The 13,572-nt window shown below is 45.7% G+C and overlaps 1 protein-coding gene and 1 long non-coding RNA gene across 6 annotated transcripts in view; one reads left to right on the top strand and one right to left on the bottom strand.

Moving 5' to 3' along the window:
* The first annotated feature begins 48 nt into the window (after positions 1–48).
* Positions 49–13,572, top strand: part of CEP104 (centrosomal protein 104) — a 39,566-nt gene continuing 26,042 nt past the window's right edge. For 3 of the 5 annotated variants that reach the window (XR_012155534.1, XM_073316541.1, XM_073316538.1), the window contains exons 1-4: positions 49–151; positions 6,502–6,628; positions 7,773–7,946; positions 9,013–9,151. Coding sequence is in view for 4 of the 5 variants with exons in the window: in XM_073316541.1 (XP_073172642.1) it covers positions 6,516–6,628; positions 7,773–7,946; positions 9,013–9,151 (426 nt within the window). In the remaining variant the exon portion in view is untranslated. The other 2 variants (XM_073316539.2, XM_073316540.1) reach the window with 2 other exon arrangements.
* The window catches only part of LOC140900037 (uncharacterized), a 32,877-nt gene continuing 31,512 nt past the window's right edge, over positions 12,208–13,572 (bottom strand). Inside the window, exons 3-4 of the long non-coding RNA XR_012155535.1 lie at positions 13,456–13,550; positions 12,208–12,869 (exon numbers count right to left, since the gene is read on the bottom strand). This is a non-coding gene — a long non-coding RNA (uncharacterized LOC140900037). The remainder of the gene's footprint in view (positions 12,870–13,455; positions 13,551–13,572) is intronic.

The raw sequence follows: 13,572 nt of genomic DNA, 5'->3' as shown, positions 1-13,572 counted from the left end.
GGAAGCAGTCTGTCCCCGCCCCATCGCCAGCTCGCCTGGCGCATGCGCAGATGTGGCCCGGCCGCGCGGCAGGATGTTGCGCATGCGCAGGGGGCGTGGACTAGGCCGGTTGCCATGGGAGCAGTGGCCCTGGCGATGGCGCCGGAGTGAAGTAGGTTGAGGGCGAGGGCTGCCGGGGAGGGGGGGTCGTTGTCCCGCTCGGGGTCCTGTCATGCCCGGGGTGAGCGGTAACGGGTGTCCTTGCCCGGCCCCGACCCCATAGGCCTGCGACTAGGAGGATCCCAGACCCGGCCGGCCTGGGCAGGGCCGTCTCCTCCCTCCTCCCCACAGCACCCCCGGGCGAGCCCCTGGCGCTTCCCTGCCGGCCTCGCGTTGCTGGGCGGGAGTCGCCGCCGCACGCTGCATTTGTCCGCCCCCGCCGGAGTCTTTGTCGAGTTTTACAACCCCCCCTCCCCCCCCAGCGCTTAGGGCCTGGCCCCGCGACCCTTCCCCTTTGACCGCCCTGGAGACAGAGCCTGGCTTTCACCGGGGATGAGCCGCACCCCCCCCGCTCCCGTTTCTGTGTTCAGCCCTCTGTGCAGGCGTCTCAGCAAGCTCCCCCCGCCCCCCAGTCAAGGGCGCCAGTTGGGCAGGGGAGAGCGGCCCCCCGAGTCTCAGTGCAAGCTCCCAGGTGGAGCTCTTCACCACAGCACAGGGCTCGTGTGAGGCTGTGCAAAGGAGAGGTGCCCCTCGGGCAGGGAGTCAGGATTTTGTTTACAAACAGAGGCCGGTTTCAGAGTAGCAGCCCTGTTAGTCTGTATCCGAAAAAGAACAGGAGGACTTGTGGCACCTTAGAGACTAACCAGTTTATTAGAGCATAAGCTTCCGTGGGCTACAGCCCACTTCATCGGATGCATAGAATGGAACATATAGTAAGAAGATATGTATACGTACAGGGACATGAAACAAGGGGTGTTACCATACACACTATAAGGAGAGTGATCAGGTAAGGTGAGCTATTACGGGGGGGGGACCTTTTGTAGTGATGATCAAGATGGGCCATTTCCAGCGGTTGACAAGAAAGTGTGAGGAACAGTAGGGGGGAAAATAAACATGGGGAAATAGTTTTACTTTGTGTAATGACCCATCCACTCCCAGTCTTTATTCAAGGCTAAGTAAATGGTGTCCAGTTTGCAAATTAATTCCAAGTCAGCAGTCTCTTGTTGGAGTCTGTTTTTGAAGTTTTTTTGTTGTAATATTGTGACTTTTTTTAGGTCTGTAATCGAGTGACCAAAGAGATTGAAGTGTTCTCCAACTGGTTTTTGAATGTTATAATTCTTGAGGTCTGATTTGTGTCCATTTATTCTTTTACATAGGGACTGTCCGGTTTGGCCAATGTACATGGCAGAGGGGCATTGCTGGCACATGATGGCATAGATCACATTGGTAGATGTGCAGGTGAACGAGCTTCTGATAGTGTGGCTGATGTGATTAGGCCCTATGATGATGTCCCCTGAATAGCTATGTGGACACAGTTGGCAGCAGGCTTTGTTGCAAGGATAGGTTCCTGGGTTAGTGGTTTTGTTGTGTGCTGTATGGTTGCTGGTGAGTATTTGCTTCAGGTTGCGGGGCTGTCTGTAAGCAAGGACTGGCCTGTCTCCCAAGATCTGTGAGAATGATGGGTCATCCTTCAGGATAGGTTGTAGATCCTTGATGATGCACTGGAGAGGTTCTAGTTGGGGGCTGAAGGTGACGGCTAGTGGCGTTCTGTTACTTTCTTTGTTGGGTCTGTCCTTTAGTAGGTGACTTCTGGATACTCTTCTGGCTCTGTCAATCTGTGTCTTCACTTCAGCAGATGGGTATTGTACTTGTAAGACTGCTTGATAGAGGTCTTGTAGGTGTTTGTCTCTGGCTGAGGGGTTGGAGCAAATGCGGTTGTATCGTAGAGCTTGGCTGTAGACAATGGATCGTGTGGTGTGGTCTGGATGAAAGGTGGAGGCATGTAGGTAAGTATAGCGGTGAGTAGGTTTCCGGTATAGGGTGGTGTTTATGTGACCATTGCTTATTAGCACTGTAGTGTCCAGGAAGTGGCTCTCTTGTGTGGACTGGTCCAGGCTGAGGTTGATGGTGGGATGGAAATTGTTGAAATCATGGTGGAATTCCTCAAGGACTTCTTTCCCATGGGTCCAGATGATGAATGTAGCGCAGAATAGGGGCATTAGGGGACGAGAGCTAAGGAAGCGTGGTTCTAAGTCAGCCATAAAAACGTTGGCATGCTGTGGGGCCATGCGGATACCCATAGCAGTGCCACTGATTTGAAGGTATACATTGTCCCCAAATGTGAAATAGTTATGTGAAAAAGTCACAAAGTTCAGCCACTGGGTTTGTCATGACATCATCAGGGATACTGTTCCTGACGGCTTATAGTCCATCTTTGTGTGGAGTGTTGGTGTAGAGGGCTTCTACATCCATAGTGGCTAGGATGGTGTTTTCAAGAAGATCACCAATGGATTGTAGTTTCCTCAGGAAGTCAGTGGTGTCTCAAAGATAGCTAAGAGTGCTGGTAGCGTAGGGCCTGAGGAGGGAGTCTACATAGCCAGACAATCCTGCTGTCAGGGTGCCAATGCCTGAGATGATGGGGTGTCCAGGATTTCTAGGTTTATGGATCTTGGGTAGCAGATAGAATACCCCTTCTCGGGGTTCTAGGGGTGTGTCTGTGAGGATTTGCTCTTGTGCTTTTTCAGGGAGTTGGCTGGTGATTAAATTAAAGACATGGAAGTTTAGCCTGTAAAAGAGGAATACGTCTCTGGAGAGGGGGGAGGGGTTGTGTTAGAAAGAACAGGGGATTTAGAAAAAATATAGCGAAGCACTGAGCCTAGGTTACATGCAGAAAAGGGGGAGATTTGGGGGTGTAGGTGGAAAGAAGGGGTCAGACCCAGGGCAGGGCTAGCCATGTATAGAGAGGTTCCCACTCTACCCATGGTCTTACGTGGCCCCATCACCACAGTATCTGAGGCTGTGCCTCACAACGTCTAACCTATTTCTCCTCCCAGCCTCTCGGTGAGGTAGAGCAATGCTGTTATCCCCATTGTACAGGTGGAGCACTGAGGCACACAGAGACTAAAGGCCAGATTTTCAAAGGTATTTAGGCACCTAATGAGGTTTTTCAAATGCACTTAGAAGATTTGGTGCTTTGTAAACCCCACTAGGTATCTAACTGCATCTTTGGGTGCCTAAACACCTTTGAAATTCTGTCCTTAAAGCATTGGCCTGGGGTGGGGTCAGACAGGAAGTCCATGGGGGGAGTAGAACCCAGGTCTCTCAGGGCTAGCTCCCTATCCAGCAGACCAGCCTCTCTCTCTGCTGCATGCTGCAAAAAAGAGGACTCTGATAGATGGGAGCAAAACCATGGCGGCCAGTTCTCTGAGACTCCAGCAAATGGTCCCAGGATGGATGTCATGGTTGACAGCATGAAAAGCAGCGCAGAGGTTAGGAAGGATGGAGAATGAGAGTCAGATGAGAGGAGATGACTTAACTCCCAAGGGGTGGCAGGTTCTGCCCCATGCTGGGTTGTAGAGCAATGGCTGCTGTGCAGTTTTACATTTTAACTGAAAACCATTTTGTTCAGTCATTTTTTGTTCTGAATTTGAGAAAAAGAAGGAACGAGAAAGTGTCATATAAGTATCAGATGTGTTTATGCCTCAAATTCTTAGGGTTTCAGCTGTATTGAGGCCAATTCCAGAACAAAGAACAGAAACTGCATCCACAGAGTCCATAAAGTCAATGATTGTCATGATTTGCATTATTCACTGGGCACCATCTGTGTGCTCGGCACTCTTCAGAATATGCCAGAAAATCCAGTCCCTGAGCCAATGCGTATAAAATGTGTAAATCTGGATAAGATGGCTCAGATATTTAAATATGAGGTTGTACAGTTATTGACCACACGTTTTCACATGTTCACTGTGATGTTTATAGCTCTGAGTGGAGGCACTTCTGGCAGTAGAAGTTTTACTTGATTAAGGACTAGAAGATTTGACCCTCCAACTTTCTTTCTAAAGGAAGAGCTGCCCAGAACTCCTGTGCCTGTTTGTTTTCCTTTCCTGCCTGCAGTTGCTCTGATATACCTCAGAAGTCTGTTTTTTTCTCAACTTTAAACTATAGAATTTTCTTGGTGTTTGGTTTTAAATATTCTCCTGTGAGAACTGCAACACAATTGCTGTAGTGTTGTGTTTAAGAGCCTTCTGAAAAGTAACTAGCTTTTAAACAGAAGTAAGCAGTGTTGCCAACTCTTATTATTTTTGTCATGCGTCTTATGATGATTGTTTTCCTTAAAGCTCCAGCTCCTGGAGTCAAGTGGCTATGTGATTATTTTAGCCTTCGTTCTTAAAGAAAAAAGAAGTTTTTAGTCCTCATGGCTGTGGAGAAAGCGTCAAAATGTGACCCCAAAGCACCCTAACATCTCAAAAAGCAGAAGGCAAATAAAAAGAACCCCAAATCTGTTATTTTGACATAATCTCATGATTTTAAAGCCAATCTCATGATTTTTGGGGAGCCAGATTCATCATTTTTGAACATTTGGGATTGGCAATACTGTGAAAGTGTCAGCTTCACTCCTGTTTAAGATTAGTTTCTAGTCTATTATTTATCATGAGATAATACCTCTAGAGCCCCAGGCAGGTGCATTATAAACTCAGGGGGCCCTGCCCTAGTAGGATGTTTCCAAAATTAAATGATCTACTCGAATCTTGATGAACTGCAAAAAAGTGATAGAAAGTAATCTAGATATTTCTACAGTTGTTTCAATTGTTGTATTCAAGAGTTAGTAACAAAGGATATACATTAAAATTTTAAACCTAACCAGTGTTCCTTAAGTGATTTTGACGCAAGATGTGAGAACATGTCAGTATTAGAGCTGAGTGAGTAATATTTATTAAATCCTCTGTTTTTTATATATATATATATATATATAGGAATTAGATACAGTGCTCCTAATTTTGAAGTTATCTGCAGAAAACAAAAAAAAACCTAAAGTTTTCAGGTGCCTAAGTAGCCCTTGGAATCACAGTTAAAGTTGCCCCCCACTTACCAAAATCTGAAATGGCACCCCTGTGCCCTGTCCCAGGGTCACTGAGAGTTGAGGGGGCTGGAGGAGTGCAGGCTCAGAGAATGTGAGAGATGGGAAAGTGCATGTGCTGTGTTAATACTTGCCACTGTTTGCTGTGCACAAAGCATGATGAGGTGGGCTAGAAGCTTAGCAAAACTGAATTTCCTCCCAAGAGAACCATTTTAACACGTGAAAGTGGACCACAGTAATGGGTATACAGGGCAGCCCACAAGAGAATGTGTTCTGTGGTGTTAAAGCCTGCTCCAGTCACCAGTGCCAGTGGTCAGGTTGAACTCTATTTAAAATTTTTTGTGGTAGGCTCACGGACTCCCAGGATTTTGCATGTATCTCATTTTAATCTAATCATGATACATTTTATTTACTTTGTCAGATGGTATAGACCATTTATGTTAGTTTTCAGAACAGAGTGCAACTCGTGACAAACCAGTTTGTGAGAGTTTAAAACAAGGTGATGAATTTTGAGGCAGATGCTGATGAAAACTGAAAGTGTTCTACTAGGAGGGAGCATTTCTTTTACAGAGTTCACGAACTTTACAGGAGAAGGGAGCTCATCATCCCTTCCTGCCGCCTACTTTTTGTGTGAAACTACAATGTGCTCAGTTTTCAAAGATAACTTAATACATTACTTCTTAGTTATTTTGTTGCCAATTAACCTGTTTGCAGACCACTCTAAGTGCGGGAATGATGGATATGTTTTACAGACATTCTAGGAAAGCAGGTGTTACATGCTAGCTCTGTATCCTTTTCACTGTGAAATGAGTTCAGTTTTATAAGATCACTAACCAGGAGGCTGTTCTTTGATCAGAGAGATCCATGCACTTTTTTGTGCTTTTGCCCCATGAGCAACTGAGTTATGTGGAGTGTTGTGATATCAGAGGTATTTTGGTAAATCTACTTTTCTCACTTACCAGTTCCATTCATTACATAAGAACAGCCACACTGAGTCAGACGAATGGTCCATCAAGTCCAGTGTCCTGTCTTCTGACAGTGACCGTTGCCAGATGCTTTGGAGGGAATGATCAGAACAGGGCAATTTATTGAGTGATCCATTCCTTGTTGTCCAGTCCCAACTTCTAGCAGTCAGAGTTTAGGGACATCCAAAGCATAGGGTTGCATTCCTAACCATCTTGGCTAATAGTACAAAGTTCCCTCTGAGTTTGGAAGTTTTTATTGGCTTTATTAAACAATGCTAAAACTAATACCTTTAATATTAATGAGGTTTGATAGGATTTAGATTAAGAATCTGATGTGCTAGTATTTTTATTCAAGAAAGTTCCCATGAAAGTCAACAGTCATTTTGTCTGAGTAGAGACTGCTGGAGTGGGTTGTACTTATTTAGTTGTAGCTTTTATAAAATGAATTAACTTAATTTTAAAAAGTCATTGTTTTATCAGCTCAACTGTGCAGAATGCCACACAAAATTGGATTTGTAGTTATCAGTTCATCAGGACATGAAGATGGCTTCAGTGCAAAAGAACTGATGGTTCATGCACCAACGGTCAATGGATGGAGATCACCAAGGTACTGTAAGTGAAAGAGTTATTTATATTAAGGATGCGTTGAAGTGTCTCTAAAATATGAGATATAAGTAATTCACAGGGAAATAATTCTACCCTGGGTATCTGATTACATCAAAAAATAAGAAATCTAAGATAGAAAATCATGATTTTGCATAATTGCCTCTCATTCAAGATCACAAAGAGTTTGACAAAATCCAGCCCCAGTCCTGTGAACTGCTCCAGGCAGACTCCTGTGTCCACGTGAGACCCCATCAAAGTCAGCGCCCTGGTTCTGTCTGCCCAAAGCAGATTGCAGGGTGAGGGACCTCACTGGTTGTAAGAACTATGGACCAAGTTCTTTAGTTACCTTTCATCCCACACAGCTCTTATCCCCCAAAACTCCAGAGTGTTCTTAAAAGGGATACCATTAACTAGAAACAAGTCAATTTGAAAAAAAAAAAGTGATTTTGGGCACTACATCTGCCTCCAAGTCCTCCTGCCAATTTTTGTGGTTTTACAATCACTTGCCTTCTCTTATTTTTTTAATGCTTTTCTCTCCACTTCTATTGTGTGACAGGCCCACACATCCAGCAGGGTGACCTGTCTATACATACTGCTGTTAAATAAACAAAGTAAATTGAAAAAAGAGCCCCCACAACACACACACACCAAAACTTGCTGTAGTGATGTTAGCAGGGCTGCACATTTTGGTGTGCCTGGGCAAGATCTGAAACTGAGGGCCCCCACCCTGCTAAAAAAGTTACCACTGAGGGAAGGTGGGGAATTGGAGAGAGAGCCCACACTACACTCAGCCCACAGCAGGAGCTTGGCTCCTGTGTCACAGGGCTGGGCCTGGCTCTCTGGTCTGGGCTTTCCAACCTATTACATGGAGTTGCAAAGCCATTGAGGTTTGGTCTGGCTGACCCTCTATTGTGAGTGGCACTATGACCCTGCATGCCAGGCAGCAATGTCACTTGGTTTTAGGAGCCCTCTCGAACAAGGGACCTGGGCAAGCTGTCCCTCCTCCCCCCATCCTTCCCAGCATGGCTCTGAATATTAGGGACTACTTGTAGCAATAAGAGAGAAACAATTTTTAGACAAAGTGTGATTCAAGTTGGCAATAACTCTTTAAGAAGATGACTATTGAAAATTTTCTTTACTTTCAGACTCTGCCAGTATCCGCAAGAAATCGTCCTTCAGATGGTGGAGAGATGTCGAGTTCGAAAGCTGCAATTACTCGCTCACCAGTATATGATTTCAAGCAAAATTGAGTTCTACATTAGTGAAAATCTGCCTGAGTACTTTGCACCATATCAGTCAGAGAGGTTTCGCAGACTGGGGTAAGTCAAAAGGTGCTAAATGATAGTGTCACTTTAATCAGAAAGGTAAGATTTGGGAAGGGAGTGGTATGTTAGTCACTGGTAAAATGTTGATGTGATGTTAAGGAAATAGGGAAGGGAAATTCTGTCCCCCAGTTGCATCTGTGGAATGCTACGGTAATAAAGTTGAAGTCACTCGAATTGTATGGGTGCAACTGAGGACAACATTTTTCCCTGGACTTTCAGAACACACATGACAGCTGCATTCTTTTCTGTGGTTTTTATTAAACATGGATATAGACATCCAACTAGACTTATTGACCAATATCTCTCAGTATACAAGCTGACATGTCATCTTTTTAAATATGCATGTGGAGCAGGCACAGTTGTTGAAAGAAGAAAAATCTATAAAAAAACAGTATGTATTAAGTCCTGTGTTGTTGTTATTTATTTGTATTGTGGTAGTACTTAGAAGCCCCAGTTGTAAGCCTCACTGTGCTAGGTGCCATACAAAAACATGACAAAAATATGATCCATGTCCCAAAGACCTTATACTCTAAGTACATGATTTCAATTTTAATATCTTCAGATAGAAAAGTCCTTTTTATTGCAGTTTTAAAGGGATGGTGGTTGCCATAACTTCAGGTGGTTTTATGCATCCCTGTTCTCTGGTATTCTATTAATAGTTGAGCATATTTAACACATCAGCTCTTTTAATACATAGGCCCCAGTGCTGCAATTGTGTCCATATGTGTGGCTGCCGGAGTAGAACCCCAAAGGTTCACTCACATGTTTTCTCAATGCAGGCTCAGCGCTGTGGGGCTTATTCTACTGAATTGATATAGGAAGTGATCCAAAGCCCCTGGAACTCAGTGTCAAAACGTCTTTTGATTTCAGTGCACTTTGAATTAAGTCTGTAGAGTGCTTTTTTAAAAAGAGAAATGGCATTCTTTATTTCAGTTCTCAATACCATTTTAAATCTTATCAAAATACTAATTTGAATGGATGTTCTATATTAACAAAATATATTTTACTTATTTGCACGTTTTTACACATTCCATCTGCCTTATCAATTTTCTTTCTACAGTTATGTCTCTCTCTCAGACAATGAGAAGACTGGGTACAAAGCACGGGAGCTGAAGTCAGTCTACGTGGATGCAGTAGGACAGTATCTAAAACTCACTTTCCATAAAAATTACATCAATAGATACAACTTATACAGTCAGGTAAGATTAATTAAAATGGTGACTTGATGGTCTAGACAATATTGCAGTTGTCCAAGACGGCCATAGCAAAATGCTGCCTTGATTTATAAAACTAAAATTGCCAGTGGGAAGTTGTTGTGAATGAGTAATTCTCAGAAAAATGTCAATTAAAAGTCTGGTGTCTCTTTTCTTTAATGTGCAAATTATTAGCTTCAATTAGCTTCAATATATAGGATTCTAAAGATTTCTATACTACACTTAAGACATTTGGATATAATCGAGAGCTTTCGTTTGGCACATTTTCATCCAAGCATTGCATTGTATATTAAGAGTATAGATAATATCTGAAGGTAAAAGTTCTCTTGCTGGCTGCTCTTCTGTCAGATTGGCCAGAAGTGGTATTCAGTGTATCCAGAACAGATTAATCAAATGTGCAGTTCTATGCTGTTTTTCATTTTGCGCTCTGAGTGCTTATTGTATAATACAGGCAAGACAATTAAGTAGTTACACTGCACATCTATCCAAAATGAAAGAAGCTGAGAATCACCCTCTCTAACTTTGCATACTTATGCTGTGTATGAATCAGACTTATGTCTACACTACGAAATTAGGTCGAATTTATAGAAGTAGTATTTTTAGAAATCGTTTTTATATAGTCAATTGTGTGTGTCCCCACACAAAATGCTCTAAGTGCATTCAGTGCATTAACTTGGCGGAGTGCTTCCACAGTACCGACGCTAGCGTCGACTTCCAGAGTGTTGCACTGTGGGTAGCTATCCCACAGTTCCCGCTGCCCATTGGAATTCTGGGTTGAGATCCCAATGCCTGATGGGGCAAAAAACATTGTCACTGGTGGTTCTGGGTATGTCATCAGGCCCTCCCTCCCTCTGTGAAAGCAACGGCAGACAATTGTTTCACGCCTTTTTTCCTGAGTTACCTGTGCAGACTCCGTACCATGGCAAGCATGGAGCCCGCTCAGCTCACTGTCACCGTATGTCTCCTGGGTGCTGGCAGACGCGGTACTGCATTGCTACACAGCAGCAGCAACCCATTGCCTTGTGGCAGCAGATGGTACAATAGGCCTGAAAACCATCCTCCTCATGTCCGAGATGCTCCTGGCCGCCTCGGTAAGGTCGGTCAGGAGCGCCTGGGCAGATATGGGCTCAGGGACTAAATTAGGAGTGACTCGATCAGGTAATTCTCTTTAGTCCTGCAGGCAGTCCTATTGTACCATCTTATGGTGAGCAGGCAGGAGGTGTGGATGGCTTGCAGTCCTTCTCCACCGTCTGCTGCCAGCCAAAGATGTAAAAGATAGATGGAGTGGATCAAAACAAAAAATAGACCAGATTTGTTTTGTATTCATTTGCTCCCCACTCCCTCCATGAAGTCCTGCCTGAAATATCAGAGGGAGGGATAGCTTAGTGGGTTGAGCATTGGCCTGCTAAACCCAGGCTTTTGAGTTCAATCCTTGAGGGGGTCATTCTGTGTGACTGTTGTTTTTGTTTCTCCTTGATGTAAAGCCACCCCCTTTGTTGATTTTAATTCCCTATAAGCCAACCCTGTAAGCCATGTCGTCAGTCGCCCCCCCTCCGTCAGAGCAATGGCAGACAATCGTTCCGCGCCTTTTTTCTGTGCAGACGCCATACCACAGCAAGCATGGAGGCCGCTCAGATCATTTTGGCAATTAGGAGCACATTAAACACCACGTGCATTATCCAGCAGTATATGCAGCACCAGAACCTGGCAAAGTGAAACCGGGTGAGTAGGCGACGTCAGCATGGTGACGAGAATGATGAGGACATGGACACAGACTTCTCTCAAAGCACGGGGCCCTGGCAATGCAGGCATTATGGTGCTAATGGGGCAGGTTCATGCCGCGGAACACCGATTCTGGGCGCCGGGAAACAAGCGCAGACTGGTGGGACCGCATAGTGTTGCAGGTCTGGGACGATTCCCAGTGGCTGCGAAACTTTCGCATGCGTAAGGGCGCTTTCATGGAACTTTGTGACTTGGTTTCCCCTCTCCTGAAGCGCATGAATACCAAGATGAGAGCAGCCCTCACAGTTGAGAAGCGAGTGGCAATAGCCCTGTGGAAGCTTGCAACGCCAGACAGCTACTGGTCAGTTGGGAATCAATTTGGAGTGGGCAAATCTACTGTGGGGGCTGCTGTGATGCAAGTAGCCAACGCAATCAAAGATCTGCTGATATCAACGATAATGACCCTGGGAAAAGGGGCCGGTCATAGCGGATGGCTTTGCTGCAATGGGATTCTCTAATTGTGGTGGGGCGATAGACGGAACCCATATCCCTATCTTGGCACCAGAGCACCAAGCCGGCAAGTACATAAATCGCAAGGGATACTTTTCAATAGTGCTGCAAGCACTGATGGATCACAAGGGACGTTTCACCAACATCAACGTGGGATGGCCAGGAAAGGTACATGACGCTTGCATCTTCAGGAACTCTGGTCTGTTTCAAAAGCTGCAGGAAGGGACTTTATTCCCAGACCAGAAAATAACTGTTGGGGATGTTGAAATGCCTATAGTTATCCTTGGGGACCCAGCCTACCCCTTAATGCCATGGCTCATGAAGCTGTACACAGGCAGCCTGGACAGTAGTCAGGAGCTGTTCAACTACAGGCTGAGCAAGTGCAGAATGGTGGTAGAATGTGCATTTGGACGTTTAAAAGCGCGCTGGCGCAGTTACTGACTCAGTTAGAGCTCAGCGAAACCAATATTCCCACTGTTATTACTGCTTGCTGTGCGCTCCACAATATCTGTGAGAGTAAGGGGGAGACGTTTATGGCGGGGTGGGAAGTTGAGGCAAATCGCCTGGCCACTGGTTACGCGCAGCCGGACACCAGGGCGGTTAGAAGAGCACAGGAGGGCGTGGTGCGCATCAGAGAAGCTTTGAAAACCAGTTTCATGACTGGCCAGGCTACGGAGTGAAAGTTCTGTTTGTTTCTCCTTGATGAACCCCCCGCCCCTTGGTTCACTCTACTTCCCTGTAAGCTAACCACCCTCCCCTCCCTTTGATCACCGCTTGCAGAGGCAATAAAGTCATTGTTGCTTCACATTCATGCACCGTTTATTAATTCATCACACAAATAGGGGGATAACTGCCAAGGTAGCCCGGGAGGGGTGGTGGAGGAGAGAAGCACTGGGAGGGGTGAGGATGGAAGGACAAGGCCACACAGCACTTTGAAAGTTTAAAACTTTAAAACTTATTGAATGCCAGCCTTCTGTTGCTTGGGCAGTCCTCTGGGGTGGAGTGGCTGGGTGGCCAGAGGGCCCCCCCCCACGTTCTTGGGCGTCTGGGTGAGGAGGCTATGGAACTTGGGGAGGAGGGCGGTTGGTTACACAGGGGCTGTAGTGGCGGTCTGTGCTCCAGCTGCCTTTCCTGCAGCTCAACCATATGCTGGAGCATATTAGTTTGATCCACCAGCAGACTCAGCATTGAATCCTGCCTCCTCTCATCACGCTGCCACCACCTTTCAGCTTCAGCCCTCTCTTCAGCCCACCACTTACTCTCCTCAGCCCACCACCTCTCCTCCCGATCATTTTGTGCTTTCCTGCACTCTGACATTGTCTGCCTCCATGCATTCGTCCGTGCTCTGTCAGTGTGTGAGCTCAGAGCATGAGCTCAGAGAACATTTCATCACGAGTGCGTTTTTTTTGCCTTCTAATCTTCACTAGCCTCTGGGAAGGAGAAGATCCTGTGATCCTTGAAACACATGCAGCTAGTGGAGGAAAAAAAAAAGGGACAGTGGTATTTAAAAAGACACATTTTATAGAACAATGGGTACACTCTTTCACTGTAAACCTTGCTGTTAACATTACATACATAGCACATGTGCTTTCGTTACAAGGTCGCATTTTGCCTCCCCCCACCACGTGGCTAGCCCCTCACCCCTTCCCCCTCCCCATGGCTAACAGTGGGGAACGTTTCTGTTCAGCCACAGGCAAACAGCCCAGCAGGAACGGCACCTCTGAATGTCCCCTTAAGAAAAGCACCCTATTTCAACCAGGTGACCATGAATGATATCACTCTCCTGAGGATAACACAGAGAGAGAAAGAACGGATGTTGGTTAAATGTCAGCAAACATACACTGCAATGCTTTGTTCTACAATGATTCCCGAGTACGTGCTACTGGCCTGGTGTGGCAAAGTGTCCTACCATGGTGGACGGAATAAGGCTGTCCTCTCCAGAAACCTTTTGCAAAGGCTTTGGGAGTACATCCAGGAGAGCCGCAAACGCCAGGGCAAATTAATCATTAAACATGCTTGCTTTAAACCATGTATACTATTTTAAAAGGTACACTCACCAGAGGTCTCTTCTCCGCCTGGTGGGTCTGAGAGGCAGCTTTGGGTGGGTTCGTGGGGTACTGGCTCCAGGTCCAGGGTGAGAAATAGTTCCTGGCTGTCGGGAAAACCAGTTTCTC

The sequence above is a fragment of the Lepidochelys kempii genome, chromosome 18 (genome assembly GCF_965140285.1).
Source record: "Lepidochelys kempii isolate rLepKem1 chromosome 18, rLepKem1.hap1, whole genome shotgun sequence".
Lineage (NCBI taxonomy): Eukaryota > Metazoa > Chordata > Testudines > Cheloniidae > Lepidochelys > Lepidochelys kempii.
This window is presented reverse-complemented; position numbering and strand designations above follow the sequence as displayed.